The 17155-nt window shown below is 39.6% G+C and overlaps 1 protein-coding gene across 1 annotated transcript; it reads right to left on the reverse strand.

Annotated features, from left to right (window-relative positions):
• Nucleotides 1–2980: 2980 nt before the first annotated feature.
• Nucleotides 2981–16627, reverse strand: LOC108255254 (PAK4-inhibitor INKA2). The gene is made up of 2 exons (XM_017451077.3): nt 16182–16627; nt 2981–6493 (listed from the first exon to the last, which is right to left on the reverse strand). Exons 1-2 carry the CDS (start codon nt 16215–16217, stop codon nt 5450–5452), a joined length of 1080 nt encoding a protein of 359 aa, XP_017306566.1. The 5' UTR covers nt 16218–16627; the 3' UTR covers nt 2981–5449.
• Nucleotides 16628–17155: the final 528 nt, after the last annotated feature.

Here is a 17155-nt window from a genome sequence, read left to right on the forward strand (position 1 = left end):
AACCAAAGGCCGAGAAGAAGAAAGAGAGAAATATCTTCGTCAAGATGAAAAGGATGACTCTGAATCAAAAGAATAGCAATAATTACCAGTCTGAGTGGAGCTTCAGGAGAAGGAGAATGGAGCTTCAGACAGAAAGAGAAAGCAGGCGGGACCCTTGTTTCGCTGTCTGCTCTCTCTCTCTCTCTCTCTCTCTCTCTCTCTCTCTGCAGCTTAAAGCTGCTCATTTGCATCTCATTTGGATTTTCAAACAGTGCTGTGGAATAAAACTGCACTGTGGGTGTGGGAGAAGTGGGACAAGAAGGAGATCAAACAGTCTCTGAAGTTTTCAGATGCTCCAGAGACACCCTATGTGAAGGTGTTTAGTCATCCAGATCTTTTTGAAATGTCTAATCGTCAGAGGTGGAAAGTAAAAAAAGACATGAATCTTTACTTGTACTTCACGTCATAAAATAATAATAATAATAATAATAATAATAATAATAATAATAATAATAATGGGCCTTATTTATCAAACAGATTTATGAGGAAATCGCTTTGATGTGTATTTTCACCCAAAATTTGCTATTCATGAAAATCCCGTAAATTTATAACAATTTTCGTCTCCTGCTCCTGAGTGTGTGTAAATTTATGCATAAGACTAAAGGTACGTTCACACATACAGTGACTCGAAATATATCAGAATTCATGCTACATTTTTAATTATGATTAAATTATCATGCAACTATTATTATTATTAACATCATTTTTATTGACGAAAAAAGAATTCTGTTCAAAACATGAATTCAACACGAAATACAGTATTGAGTTCCTCTTTAAGCTTTCGTGCCAGGGAAGCATCGGGGCTTTTGAAGTAATCCAAATGCCTGAGTTCATTCTCGGACGTTATGTAAATTTAATTTTCCCTGAAATGATTTTATATAACTCCTCTGGCCATTCTGATTAAATAAACCATTTCAGATGGAGTGATGCAGAAGAAGATGCATTTAATTTTCAGCTCAATCGTGTTTATTTGGAAAGGTTTATTAGATTTAAGTGGATTTAGTCTGATGTCTAATAATATGGCCATCTTTTCAGGACACGAGAATGATAAATGATGGTTTCATTTACTAATTTAATTGATTCTGTTGTGTATTAATGGATGGAGACGTCACTCTCACCACCCGGATAAAACATGTACAGCTCATATACTGTAACGGTGTGCCAAGTTTCCCATTAGCGAGTGTGTTCCTGTTTATTGATTTTCTCACTGCATGAGTGTTTTGCTCTCCACGCAGGCCAAAAACAGCTTCGTAAACAGCTGATCTGAAGCTCTGTGCGAAGATGTACATGTGTGTTTGAGAGCGTGTACATCTCTATGTATATACATAGTCTATAATGAGTGCCAATGATGTTTTAAATCACCCTTCTTTTTTTTTTACCACTTCTTTCATTAATATGTTGGACTATTTTTACAGTTTCCTACATTACCAACAATCCTGTTCGACTTCCTGCAGATAGTAGTACAGCCCTCGCTTCATCTCTACTTAGAGAGTGATGCAGTGTGCTTTAGTGTTCAGAAATCTGTCCATCTTTCTCACCTCCTCATCTGTACACTCTGCTCAAAGAGATTAGCTTGCAAATCTTCAACTTTCATGCTAATACCGCCATCAACGCCATCGTAGAACTAGCAAAGCCGTAACTCAGCATGACTTCGTCTGGGACTTTGAGTCCAACATTTGCACCAACGTCTTCACTGCTTCTGTGCTGGATTTCTCATTAAATGTCACTGGAAAATGTCGAATGAGAAAGGAAACTCTAGCTCTTGTTTTTTGAGCTAACCATTATCACTTATGTTTCAGATCGTTGAAATAGCAGTAAAAATATCCACCTGTGACGTCAGCATGGAAGACAAATGCTAACTGACAACAGCTGCTTTTTTTTTTTTTTTTGAGTATGTGCCATATTAGGATCTTATATGAATATTTTAGGATATTATTGGTCATAGATCAGAGCCTGAGGAGAATTAAGGATAAGGAAATTATTTATTTTATACAACAATTTTGCACGTTCTCTTGGAAAGGGTGCTAATATTTATGGAGTTGACTCTAACGTCTTTAAGATGTACCCAGATGTGAACAGGATTGCTATCAAAAATTGGAAAAAAAAAAGAATTGATTTTTGGAAGTGAACTGTCTAATATGGCTTTGTGACTGTGGGGTGTTGGAAATGCAACTCAGCAGGAGGTCTGATGAAGGTCTGATTTACCGCTCTCTCTTTCTCGCTCTTGCTCTCTCTCTCTCTCTCTCTCTGGTGATAAATATAAAAAGTGAAATGTGAGCACATTCCGGTGGCCTGCAGTAAAGCTCTGGCTGGAACAGCTGAAGACGTTGACATAGCAAGAATGAATTTGTGAGATTGGGAAGTTGATCCACTTCTCGATTCTCTTTCCGGCTCCTTCCGAACACGTACACTCACTCATCAATCTCAGAATCAATCCCACCTTAATCCCATTATCAACACTGGGACTATGTCTAGAAAAAATGACCGCATGCTGTCAGGTTACAGAGAGTGATTGTGCAACGAGACGGAGCCGCTGCTTTGTCCTACTTCTTGGGGCAGTGAGAGAGCGGCAGCTGCCCAAGCAGTGAGACAGGAAGAAGGGGGATGGAGTGAGGAAGGACAGAGGAAGGCAGTCATCCAGTTAGTGAGTGCTCACATCCCTCTCGCTCTTTCTCTCTCAGTCTCAAGGGGAAGGTAGAAGAGAAGGAGTCTGTGAGGAAGACGACAGCTGCAGCCCTCGGGTTCTCGAGCTTGGGAAGAGCTGCTCAGTTTCCCATCCAACCCTGCACCTGGCTGCCCTGAATGGACAGAGTGTGCTTTAGACATTTTTATTCATGTTTATAAGAAGTAAAACACTGTTAAATGTTGTAGTGATGTTAATTAATGGTGACAATGGACACGTCAACCAATTCACTAAAAACACTTTATTTATTTATTTATTACTCAAAGAATTGCAGCATAGTTGATGGCTGACACATGGTTCTATCCTGAGCTCAGGTTACTGTCTGTGTGGCATTTCGTATGCCATCTTTGTGTCCGCATGGGTTTTCTCCAGGTTCTCTGGTTTCTTCCCATCTCTCAAAAACATGCCAGTAAGTTGCTTGTGGCCAGTTTTCCCGGGAATGACTCCGTATACACCTCGATAGCTGACTAGCATAAAGTGGTTACTCACAGTGAGTGAATGAGTGAGTTTTGTTGATTCTTGGGGTCAACTCATGTATTACTCATTGTAGCAAGTGGGGTGTGAGTACCAGATGTGAAGCAGGAGAGGATATCATGGAGAATGAGCAGGTAATGAGTGAGTATCTACACCGGTGTGCAGTTAATGAGACAAAGAGAGAGCGAGAGTGAGAGGATGCAACAACTCCACCAACCTTGACCATGAACAGACAATGGCAACAGTAACTTTGTGTGTGTAATATTTATATTAGAAAAGCACTGTGTCGATTTAAATAAAATAATCTCCACAGGTAGATAAGAAGCCTGCCTCCCTTGTCCTCATTCCCCATCCTTACCCGACTAGGTGCCTCAAAAACAACATCCTGTTTGGCGCTTTCTGAAACCCAAACCTGGAGTTGACTCCCACACTGGAGCTGGAGTTGGAATTGTGTGTTGAGGTCCAATGAGTCCAAAATCAAAGTTTCTGCCCCAAACCATAACAATGTGGTGGAACAAAATGAACCCTATGTACCCTACAACAAAAATAGAAACAGGACTCCATTTCAGTCCCCAGATTTGAACCTGCTATTAAGATTAAACAGAATGTCTATATACACAAACATAAGAATATATAAATGAGCTTAAAATATTCTGTATGGCGGAGGGTCCAAAATCTCCAATCTTCTTAGACATGATGGGAACAGGTTCGATGCGTTTCTCTCTACAGGGGAGGCTTCATTAATTATTATCGATGGGGGGTGCCAATAGTTTTGATAACTATTTTTGCAAAGGGAAACGCTCAATTCATGAAAACCTTATCTGTTATTGTATGCGTTTTTGAGTTTCAGACATGCAGTAAGGTCATCACTGACACTTAATACATTTTTTTTTGTTTTCAAATATAAAGAAATATACATTTTTTATTGAAAGTGTAACAACAGACAGGTCTCACAGTATATATACACTGATTTCAATAACATGAAAAAAAAACCCTTGCTTTGGCAAGACAACAAAATACAGGCTTAACAAACTAGACGCCATTTCTACATTCCCATGCCCACCTCCACTGTATAAATCCCAGTTAGGTACAAAAGTATTTTGTGACTATGGTAGAAAAGTGTCGACAGTTCATTTTCACCCTCAGAGCACAGAATGGCTTTTTGTGTATCAGCATTTTCTCCTCGTTATTTTACGGTCGTGTCATGAATTGTGAATGATGCATGATGCTGAAGTATATTTCGTATCTGGAAAAAAAAAAGAAACAACCCAACCCACAGCTTTTCTACAAGGTATAAGTACTTGTGTACATTTATTTCCCCTGACAAGCCACCAGTTGAAAAATGTAGCCTCATATCCCCCCTCTTAAAGATTATGTAAGATTCAAAAGGGATTATTGTGTCTTCTAAAACAAATAATGATGACCTGGTCAGTTGGAGCTACATCCTTTTGCATATTTCAGACATTTTTTTTTTTGAAGTACATTTTTGATATTCTGCCATCTCAAGTTTCAGTGTATTCTTCTTAGGAGTCCTTTTGAGATTCAAAGTCACCTGAGGTAAGATCAAATGGTGGTGGTGGTGGTGGGGGGAGGGGGGGGGGGGGTATGGGCATTGTACACTATTATCCTTTGTATGTCAAATGCAAGACTGCGAGACTATTTTGCAGTTGATCCATTTGCACAAGCTAATTATTTAAATAAAAAATGAACTATTAGAGTATTGGTTCAAACGTGATATTAAATTTGTCGGTGAATAAAAAAAAAAGTTTGACACTTTTCTCCTATTTCATTAAGATACTAAAGGCAGGTCTACATGTAAGTGTTGGGAGGAAGATCTGTGCCATACTGTACATAATGCAACCTCTAAAAACAGATCCGAAAGTAAACACACTGAACAGTTTTACAGAAGTTCATAGTCGAGAGGAACCTCTATTTGCCCTGAATGAAGACTGTGGTAATTCAGTGCAGACACCATGGTAGATTTGTGTTTGAGATTAAAACAAGAAAGTAGATTTGAAGAGATTAAAACAAGAAAGAGTGGAGACGAACAAATTATTAGCATATCAGCAGAAGTGTCTTGGGTATTTGTATTCTCACTGAGAGGCGAGTGCTTTTCATCAGAAAAAGATCTCATTTCACACCCTGAAGGCTTTGATAGATTGTCATCGACGAAGTCCAAACCAAATCAATTTTTAATCTCACTCAGTTCTGCGCAAATGTTGAATTCCCACCTCGTCATCCAGAAAATCACTGTTAAACCCAAACAGCTGTATGGTAATCAAGCAAAGGCTGGACCTTTTCCACTGCATCTGTAGGTCTCCTACCTAGGTAAAGTCCTAATAAATGGCCCCTCTCCTCTGCTGGCTGAGGACACAATCTACCCTTTGCTTGCTGTCCACCCCCTGCCCAAAATGGCAAGTAGAATCTACCCTTGGCCTTGGTGGTTTTCTTGGGTCTCTTGAAAAGCTCTGCTTCAGAGTCATGACCTGGTGGCATCCAACCAGGTTTTTCTTTCAACAGTTTGTCCCGGTCAGGTCGCACACTACGCAGAAACTTCTTGAAGATATTGCTTGTCAGCGAGAACCTTTTGCAGAGCTCTTGGGATCGGCTGAGGCAGAGCGGATGAGCAGGGGAGTCTGGTCTGTTGATTCCCTCTCCCCCTTCAATACAGTCTTTATCCACTTCAGGCAGGTCAAGCCAGTTGCCTACCAGGTCAGCAAGCACGTTGTCTCCAAGCACTAGGGGTTGACGATTGCGGCTGCGACTCATGAGAGAGGACGTCCAATCACTGGAGTCGTCCAAGCTGTCTTCGATGTAGTCACTGTCCAAGGATGGTCCCTCTCGAGACAAGCTATGGAGAATCCCAGACAGATCCACTGATGTAAGTCGGGATGAGTGTGGGTGCATGCTTTGGTGGTCCGTTGGTGTTTGACACATTTTTGGGCCACAATATTCAACTTGTGGGGCAGTGTATCCTGAGATCTTCTTGAGCAAAGGCAAACCCTCACTTTCCAGACTGGATGTAGATGGTGAAGTCCCGACACTACTGCGATGTAGGTGATGAAGTTGAACTTTATCTTTTTGGCCAGAGATCTCAGATAACTGATGTTCCTGGTCTTGAGGCTGAAAGTTACAGTTAATGGATTTAGCTGGTGGTGGAGATGCACAATTCTTTTTTCCCGAGATCTCCAGCTGCTCAAGGGCAGTTTGGACTTGGAGAAGTTTGAGTTCTTGAAGAGCCCCCATCATGGAGTTCATTTGAGCATGAAGACCATCACCAGCCTCTTTCATAGAAAGCTGCGGAGGGCAGAGGCAAAGGAATGGATAATAAAAGGAATTCGTTAACATGACATATACTGATCTTGGTAAGTGCTGAACACTCTTAGAAAAATGGTTTCTCAAGGGCTGTTTGAATAGTTAAGGTTTCTAAGTGCTCTTAAGGATACATATTTGGAAAATCCTCTCTGATAGTGAGACACTTTGTAGCAGGGTAGTACATAAAACCTTCAAGGGTTCTCCCCCCAGCCAGAGGGACACACCAAAAAACTCATATATCTGATATTTTTTTCCAGGAGAGTAGCAACGTAAAGGGTCCTTTAATTTCTTCATATAGAGAATAATGCAAATATTCTATGTACAAATCTAAGACAATCCTAAAGAAATCCTTTAGAAAGCTACAACTGTTAACTGTCACAAGAAACCTTGCAGCACCCTTTATTTAAGACTGTACAGTTATTACTTATCACTTTGCATTTTTTTTTAACCTTATCAATAAGATCAATTAAATAGATATATGTTTCTGGATTAAAAATATATATTAAAATATACCATTTGTCAACCAGACATCTATACCCATCTTCTAAATAGTGAAAGGTTTAATTGCTTGTCATATCCCAGCGCTCAATAACCACTTAACGCTAGTTCAAATACAATCCTTCTTGCTGATGATTTAAATCCTAAACAACAAATTTTGAGTATGTATTTCCTTACAACTTATCTAATTGCGCATCATTATCCCTCAATTATCTTTCTTGATGGCATTTTACATGTAATCCAAACACAATAAGAGACTATCGACTTACCTTGCATCATCTTTCACACAGGGGAGTTCCTCCCTTCTGTCAGTCTCTAGTCCACTCACCTTTCAGAGGCCAAGTTTGCTAGCCCTATATGTCACTTTCTGCCAATTGGAGACCTTGTTCTGCCCTGGCACCCAATAGGACACGTCTAGACATTAATCCCAAACAGAGGGGCCAGTTCACTCAAGCATAATCGATTGACAGAAACTGGTGAGAGTGACAGTGTGGGGGTGGTAGAGGGATGCCATATGTCATGACTGTGTTTTACCCACTCTTGAAATAATTACTGACTCCATTATGGACAATACCAGTAGTAGAATTGATATTTTGACAGGAGATAATAAAGAGCATCAAAGGGCAGATATTCTTTAAAAACACTTTATCGTTTACAAAATCTAATGGATCCTTCTAGCACCCTAAAGACCTGTTCAGTGTTTTCTAAACCTGTTATAAAGATTACTATATTAATAATAGACCATGCATGTGGTAGAATGGTCTTTTTTTCATGAAACCATAAAAGAGAGAATGTCCAGCACTATTAATACTTAAGTTCATCGTCTAATCATGATGGGGAAACTCCATGTTATAAACCTTGGACATTTTATTTGTTGATAAAAAAAAGTGCTTTTATTTGTGTGTTAGTTCCATGGAAAATGTAGCTACACTTAATTATATCCATTAGCTTGTTCTCCATCTGTGTACATCACACATATGGCTGACTTCATGACAAATTACATAATGGCGGTTTGATTACACAATCCTGTGGGCATCACCACATAAACTGCTACGCTCCACCATTACAGATGCTTACGTCTTTCAAAATGATTGCTCTTGAATAATTCAGTGTCGTGTTTGCATGTTACAAGGTGGCAGCCATGTGCGTTTCTAGACGTGACTAGTTTGAACATCTGCTCGTGCGGGGTGTTTTTACTCAAATATGAATACGAGAAAGCATTACTGAGGCCATTTCATTGGAAGACTGGAAAGTAGGGCTGGGCGGTAGAACAATTGAATATTGAAATTGTGATAAATTACAGCAAAATATGCTTTTATGAGATAAAGTCTTTATCCATTTTTCCTGACAGTATTAACAAATTCATGTATGTAGTTTATTTTCATACCAAATGTTTCATTTTTAATGTGTTTTTTTTTTTAGATAAGTAATTAGTGTTTGTACTGTTGAGGTTAAAATATAACTGAAACCATAGTTTTTTGTACAATTTTAAACAGAATTTTTACATGAATTAAAAAAAAAATATCTGATTGTCCTCCGTTATTGAAAGCAGTCTTTTGAATAGGCATGTCTTGTTAGCACTGACTCCACCCAGACACGATGTGCCCCAACTCATGTTTTTCTGATTAAATCCTGCATCTCCTTTAACTATCCCAGGGCCTTGGCATTTTCCTGCATCAGCTCAGATGTTTATTCTCCTGCTGTACTCATGTCCCCTGGTAAAGTGCAGACTAACAATGCTCTGTCTGCTAGTAGCCTCCTCACTTGATTGAAAAGGGCACTTCGACGAGCTCTATTAATGACCATGTAAATGTCAGGCGCACGGGAGGAAATACGCTTCAAACAAACGAAAGGCATTGGTTGCAAGCTTACGTCGCTATATGCTAGGGCATGCTCATAGGGCATCTCGACGATTATTCGACAACATACTGTACTTTATTTATACTATTTATCCAGCATAACCAATGGCTGCATTTAAAGTCTAATATGTAAGGAATAAAAAATGTACTAGAATAATTACAACAGGGTGTTTTTGAGGTAACTTAGTAACTGTTCTAATATTAAAGTTGATATGATTGTCCTATAACAGTAAGTCTCAAAGGACGTTAATCTCATAGCTCTCACAGCAATTTGCCAGTGACTGCATTTATTTATTTATTAAAGAATGACACATGTTGTGGAATGTACGAGAAACAAGCTGGTTTCTGTTATAAACCCTTGTAGACAGAACTACTATCAGATCTGCTGTTATAGAAACTTAATCAACCTTCAGATCAATCAGAACCAAGAATTCACTAGAGTTAGGGTTATAGTTTGTGTTCCACTGGTATATCCGTATAGCACACTGTCCTATGTAGTGAGCATATGTAGTTAATATGCCGCTAAGAATTGTAAAATCTAGCTAAATATCGTTAAAATAAAACATAAAATAAAAACATTAAAGGTCACAATTACATTATGACCTTTACTGCTTGGATTGCAGCAGTATGACAAAGTACTTCATATTCAACTGCTATAATGTTGAAATTTTATAGTTACAGCTGAGATATTTTGTATAGGCTTAGGAAGAAAGAATGTACTTTGATGGTTTGTGTGAATGAATGCTAATTTTAAAAGTAAATAAAAATGCATCATTTGTCTTCATCCCTAACGCAGAGTGCAATCAGTAGACAGAATATGCAAATATTCGGAAACTGAAGCCGTAATAACACACGCTGGACGGTTTCTCACAAATATGTCTGTAAGCCGCCAACACTGAAGCTTTAGACATGGTAATACATCGCTCCTAAGAGTGTGAGGCACCGTGTCGACTGCCGGCTGAACAAATTGCATCCTGTGTGCCGTTTCATAACGAACGTTTGCTCGCGGACCAATAGATTAGTGAGTATGTGAGGCACAAAGCATGTATTTAAACACGAACATATATATATATCTCTAGCAGGAATCAAGAGCGTCTTTCCATAGACACATGAAACAGCACATCTGAACGTGTAGGTCACATAGATTAATGAGGGCATTTACAAGAGACTGCGTGGGCAAACGAAGCTATTTCATGCCATGAGAGTAAATAGGGCTTTTCAGGGTGCTGGAAATTGAGTGCACTTATTTTACATCCTGCTCAGGGAATATGAATTACAAAGGTCAGAAGTGGAAATGGGATCCAGACAGCATCTTACTGAGACAAGACCAAGCTAAAACATGGGACTTGTTGGAATCTATTATTATTATTATTATTATTATTATTGTTATTGTTTTAAAGCATGAGGTTAAAAATATCTTGTGTGTGCACTGATTAAATGCTCTGCAAAACCAGCAAATCCATTTGCATGCATTTCCATGTGATAAGCTGGAGACATTTCCTTTTGACCTATTTAAGGACGAAACGAAGCACTGAGGCACATATCATCAAAGCTGTTTGGGCCAAATTTAAAAATAATCATCGCTGGTTTGCATATCAGAGCCAGACACTTTATATACTACTGTATACTGTACGCTCGTACTGATAAAAGCTGGAGCGTATGAGATTTACGCAGCGTGATAACCGAAGCATCTTCCGAGTCACAGGGAAGGAAAGAAGGAACAGGGATTAGCAAAAGCACTCAACTGAGTACTTTATGTTGGTTTTTTTTTTTTTTTATCTTAATCTGTCCTCCCGCAACGTTCATCATTATTGGCTCAGCAGTTGGACGCAAATCTTTCAGACTTAACATAACAGAATATGGCAATTTCGGCTCTCCAGCTGCGTGTTTTTCCCCTCAACGGGCTGAGTAATCGGCCTTAATCCATGCAGGCTAAATTGACTTGGGTGTGTATGTTCACAGTCCCTTGTGCATGTCCAGAGCTGGTCGTTAGAGGTTATCGGCAGCATCTCCAGCACAATAAACACGTAAGCGCAGCCGCAGCTGTCGCCAGAATCCAAGCCAATTTTAGCTGGCGGGAAGGAAGGGCTTTGTGAAGAACAGGAGCGACGGAGGAACAGACCATGGAACAGAGACCTGGCTCAAATCAGGCCCATTCTTACATCTGACGCTAACTTTTATTACAGCGTTTGTTTTATGACAGCATTTGTTTTGCGAGCCGAGGGCACTCCACCTACTTTCAAGTAAAAAAACAAAAACATGTTGAGACACAGCTTTGAGGACCTTAGATGTTTGAATCATTGGTAAATCATGGAAATAAAGTAATAAAGAACCTGGAGGAGGACATTGGTTCTCCAGACAAAAATAACAGTACAAAACAGTTGTTTAGCGTTGCCGCCTCACATAGCTCCAGAGTTCTATGTTTCGATCCTGAACTCTGTTCAGAGTCTTGCATGTTCTCCAGGGTTTCCTCTGTGCTCTCAGGTTTTCTCACACTTCCCAAAAACATTTTATCACCATCTATAAATTACCCCAAAGTGTGAATGTTTGTGTTCATGCTGCATTGCGATGGACTGGAATCCCTTCCGGCCCAATCCTGGCTCGAACTTAGCGTTCTTACTGCAGATAAATGAATAATTGACTGGAATGATGTTGTTAACATTGTATACATGCTTTCCGGACCTGCCTGATCCATCCTGAGGCCCTTCCTCTGGATGGAGCTCTCATCAACTGGATGTTACATTCTGCCACTGTAGATGACTATAAGCAGTGCAGCCTGGAGATTGCTGAGGATGGTACTGTTTGAAGTACCATGGAAATGGTTTTGGACCTCAATTCCACATGGGCATTCTCGCTGTGGTTGTTGGGACTACGGTTGCTGCGATGGCCTTAGGACTGCAATTACCACATGCAGTTTTACACTCAGGTCTCCTTTAGTGAACAGTGGACTAGTTCAACAAAATAGACTTCATATAAAAACCATAATGAACTTTCTTTTACTTTCACACTATCCGTTATTCCCCAGATGATGATGGGTTCCCTTCTGAGTCTGGTTCCTCTCAAGGTTTCTTCCTCTTATCATCTTATGGAGTTTTTCCTCACCACTGTCACCACCAACTTGCTCAATAGGGATAAATTCACACGCTTAAAATCTGTATTCTGTGTTTATATGTCTCTGTAAAGCTGCTTTGAGACAATGTCCACTGATAAAATTGCTATACAAATCAAATTGAATTGAAACTGATCTATTATATTATTATTATTATATAAATTATTTGTTGATTTGAACGGTAATGGATTTATATAATATAACTTCAATAATGTATTATAACAAATAGCCTGTAAATAATGTCAAATTGGACCTAATATGTCGAGTCAGTGGAACCTTTTAAGAATGAAAAGCACTCCAGACAAATAAACAAAATATTACTGCACATTTAAATAACGAGCCTAATATTGAACAGTCGGATCGTGTTCAAAGAGAGTCCCTGATTGCAAAACTTTGAGAACCCCTGGTCTAATGGCAACATGATTCAGTTTGTTACTGGTGGAAACACAGTTTGTTTTACAATGGTCCAAATCAAATGATGTTTTAAAAGACAACTGGTAAAGGTGGGTTTATTGAGCCAAAATGATGGATCTTCTTGGCATGTTATTAACTGGAATTTTTTTAAACAAGAACAATCACCTGCATGAGCTCTCTGAAAACCAAGAAGGGTTCATCAAAACACATTTCTGATCAGGGATCAAGGAACATCTACATATCAGACAGCTGAAAACATGCCAGAAAAATCTTGCACTGTGAAACCAACCCAGGAAAATATCAAAGCGACAAAGACACAAGCGAAACAAGCTTTAGAACTAGAACGAGGTTTTCTGAAGGTGGTCAGTCAAAATAGCCCTGAGCTCTGCAGGGGTTAAAGCCTAACCTTCCTGCCACGCAGTCTGACCTCAGTGACCTCTAATCATGTTCACACTTGTGCCTGACAGGCGGCATTCAATTAGCTAAGTCATTAAGGTTAAAGCTCTAAGAGCAGGTGATGAAGAACTTACAGTATGTGGCATTCATGAGCAATTCAGAATCGGAAGTTTCCGACAGCCGAGTAGTCATTTGAACGACCTCCGACTCGTTTTTTCCGACTCAAAAAGTCTCTAAAACGTTCAGAATTTTCCAGGAGGAAATCCGTGATATAATTTCCACATGGCATCGCTCTATTATTAAAAAGACTTACACATTTCTATTTATGTATGCTTTAATATCACTAAATACAACAGATTTGATAACTGAGAGGTTTGTTGATTTTGTGGAAGTTCTTGAGAAACTGTGCACGTTCATGGTTTTGGTTTTGTCTTTTTCCCAGCGCTATATTAATTACAACCCATTACCCAGCTACCACACTACATATGAGGAGTTAGTTTTTTAAGTTGAAGCTTTCTCTGTATCATGACAAGCTGCATTTTGAGCTTCTATGATGCAAGTAATAAATAGGGATGTCACGAGAACCGATACTTCGGTACCAAGTCAGTACCAACATTCTTAAAACGCGACACTACTTGTTTTTCTGCAGTAGCGTAGGTAACGTTGGTAATGAAGGTACCGCCGTCGCAATTCTTCTGAATCTGAAGGGGGCAGCAAATACGCGCAAGTGTTTTAGTCAGTCCACAAGTGGTAAAGAAGAAGAACGCCTGCAAGCAAACGGGGAAAACTACAGAAGATTAGCTTAGCTTAACAAGTTTAGCTCCGCCCTGACTTATTAAGAGGCAGAGAGAGGAAAGCTCGTTGAGAGGAAAGGTAGTGTTGGTTGCCGGTGTGCAACAGATGTTATCATTCATATTCAGACAAAGTGAGGAAACACTTGGAATTTGGCGAAGCACCTGAAAGACTATATTATGTTTATTTGAGGCAGCTGGCATTGTTGCCGTGAAACCAGCTAACGATATGCTCCATGTAATGTTTGCGATAGCCAGTTATTTGTTAATGATGCTAACACATTGCAGTGTTATAAACTACCTCCTAATGGGCCACCATGCATCGCCATTCAGATCGTGTCCTGTCAGCAAAATTTAGCCTAATGTCACTAATAATTATTCAAATGTTCATACTTTTAATAAATCTTTTTGGTCTGCCACCATATAAGTGAATTTAATGCTTGCAGTCAGAGTATAAGGGGGGTGCATGTGTGTGTATGTGTGTGTGTGTGTGTGTGTGTGTGCGTGTGTATGTGTGTGTGCGCATGCATGTGCATTTAGGAGTGCACCTTAGCACTTATCACTGTTGTATTAGTCACTGTCAGACAGTGTTTGATAAGTAAAATCTCTTTCTCTCTCTTTTTGCCAGTATCAGCCAGAGGAGGATGTCCTCCAGGAGTTATTAATTTTATTGTTAAATTTATTTATTAATTTATTTATTTTTAAACCACACTGTGGTATCGAATTTGGTATCGAGTATCGGGTACTTTTGGTAGTATCGGTACCGACTACTAGATTTTTGGTATTGTGACATCCCTAGTAATAAACAGGGACTAAGTTATTTCACAGATGTTCCACATTATGTACAACTAGGAACGGATAAAAAAAGTATGAGGTCATTCTTCGGTTAATAAAAAATGTAATCTGTGGCGAATTGCTATGGCGTAAAAGGAATAAAACGCTTGCTGTTATTGGAAAATAATCAACTTTCCGGGTGGTAAGACTAACCATAACGCGACAGCTGATTAGTTTCCTATAACAGCACGCAGAAAATGCAGCAAGGCACTGATCTTAAAATGAACACTTTCAGTCAAGTTAAACTACTTTGCCATAATGGCAGACAGACAGACAGATATGACCATGTGGCATCTCTGGCAAAAAACAGCCCGAGTGCCAGACTCTTCTCCTCAGGAAGCCCAGGAAGACGGCTGTGCTCCTTTCGAAATGCATCTGTGTCTCCAGGCCGCAGCCCTTCACGCCCCCTTGCCATGTTAGCAAACTTATAAATCGCAACCATGATGCACCCTGGCACACGCCTGTCACCCCTGATCTCAATGCCAGCTGGTAGACATGGGAGTAATTTGGTGGAGTGTCTCCAGAAGTGACCTGGTGGTGTGCCATGCCCAGGAGCATGAGAGAAACTCCATTAGGATAGGATTACACGAAGACTCGGGTATAGTTTCAATAATTCTCTTCTTAAAGGCTGAGGACTGTATGTTGAAGTAAAAAAAAAAAAGAACTGTGGACCGTTCGATACATTTTTACGATTGCCTTGAGTAGTGAAAAGTGAAGGGGCAGAGTTTGAATTTTTCAAAATGGATGACACAAGCACTAAACGGAAGCCTGTAGCTACTGTAATATACAAATTTATACCACAGCGGTGTTGAATTCTTCAATCTGATCGGTCAGAGGGTGTTGATCTGTTGATCACAAGCCTGTACAAATGCGCTCTTTTGACTGTTATCGCTTCCATAGCAACTCGTTCATACGATGGACGCTCCACCTAATCTAAGTACAATAATAAACTGTTATTTTAATAAACGGTTACAAAGTAGCTACAGCATGTCATTTGCTAATCAATTATAATCAATCGTAACACGTCTCCTGTAGCATTAGAGGAACAAGACACTTCGGGAATGTGCTGTTACAGGAAAATAAATCAACTTTGGCCTGGTAACAGTAACTTCTTCATTTTATTTATTTATTTATTTATTTATTTATTTATACTGTAATTAACTCCAAAAAAAGATCCACAATGAATGTACTCCAAAGCAATTAAGACGTGTCCTCACAAAACGTGTGGAAATCCAGAGTGAAACAACGTGGGCTGACGTCACTCGTGACATCATAAATGACGCTGTGTTTATAAAAACATGCCAAGATGCACGCCTTGAATCACCAACCAAACCGCAACGGAAATCACTCCATCTGACCTGAAAGCACGTATACCTACAGCACGTGCGCGAATAAAATAAAATAAAATAGCGTATGCAATTGAATTTTAACGAATGCACGCATTCTGGTAGTAATCATTATAAACAACTTACAATTGCATCGTATTGCACGAGATCTGTATAAGCCTGCTGGTTGTAAACAACGACATGCCCAGCGCGTGCGAATGGCACACTCAGAGAAACATATCCGATTTACACTGTATTTCTTTCACGCTTTATGGGATTTATTGTTGGACCAGTACCCAAACAAGTCCTATAACACTGGCTAGGGATGCAATAGATTCTATAGCATATAATACTATTTTAAAAAAAGAAAAGAAAAAGAAAACAACTATATAAATAAATAAATAAAAAAACAGTGAATGCATATCATATCCTATGCATACGTACCAGTTCTTGTCTTAGTCTCTTCAAACATAAATCCATGCTTATGAGCTCCGAGGCGCTAAAAATGGTTCCATTACATTAGAATTAAATCAGTACCAACAGTTGATTAATGAACTTCTTCTGTTTTGAGGAAGATTTGATATTCTTCCGGAATCAATTGTCGGGAATAAAAAGCGCACGTGAAGCACGAGTCATGTTCAGGAACGCGCGCGCCTGCAGCTGTGTGCTCGTGCTCTCTCTCTCTCTCTCTCTCTCTCTCTCTCTCTCTCTCTCTCTCTTCAGGAAAATACCCCTGTCTCAAAAGTTACACCAAAAAAGCTGATAAGCTTCAGGACTGAGTAACAGTTGCTGTCCTGTCTTTTTCACGTCAAGTCTGCAATCCGCATGGCAGCTGTCCTGCTTCTCCCCCTACATACACGCTTTCCTCACGCGCAGCAAAGGCAAAGAACGGTGCACACTCCTCCCCTTCCCTTAATTATGCGCCTAATTCTACAGGCTTAGAGAAGTTCACTGAGATATGATCAGCTTAAAGGCAGGGCCGTATGATAGTGCAAGTGCACAAGTGTGATGGAGTAAATGTAAACATGCGGCCAAGTGCAAAAGTGTGCATCCCTCATGGCTACTGGGAAAGAAAGAAAAGAAAAAAAAACAAGCAAACAAATTGCGTAATTTTCTGCAAAATTCTCTTTAACTAAAGATGAAATATATATATATATATATATATATATATATATATATATATATATATATATATATATATATATATATTGCAGTGGATCCCAAAGCCTCTATATCCTGGGAATACTGGGAGTGAGGTGGAAATACACTCTAGACATCGGGATGCCAGTCTGTTACAGGGCACCATGCACACACACGTTCATACAAACCTAGGAGCAATTTCGAGTAGTCAGTTCCGTTTTTTGGAGGTGGGAGGAAACCAGAGAACCCAGAGGAAACACATACACAGACACTGGAAG

The sequence above is a fragment of the Ictalurus punctatus genome, chromosome 21 (genome assembly GCF_001660625.3).
Source record: "Ictalurus punctatus breed USDA103 chromosome 21, Coco_2.0, whole genome shotgun sequence".
NCBI classification, from domain to species: Eukaryota; Metazoa; Chordata; class Actinopteri; order Siluriformes; family Ictaluridae; genus Ictalurus; species Ictalurus punctatus.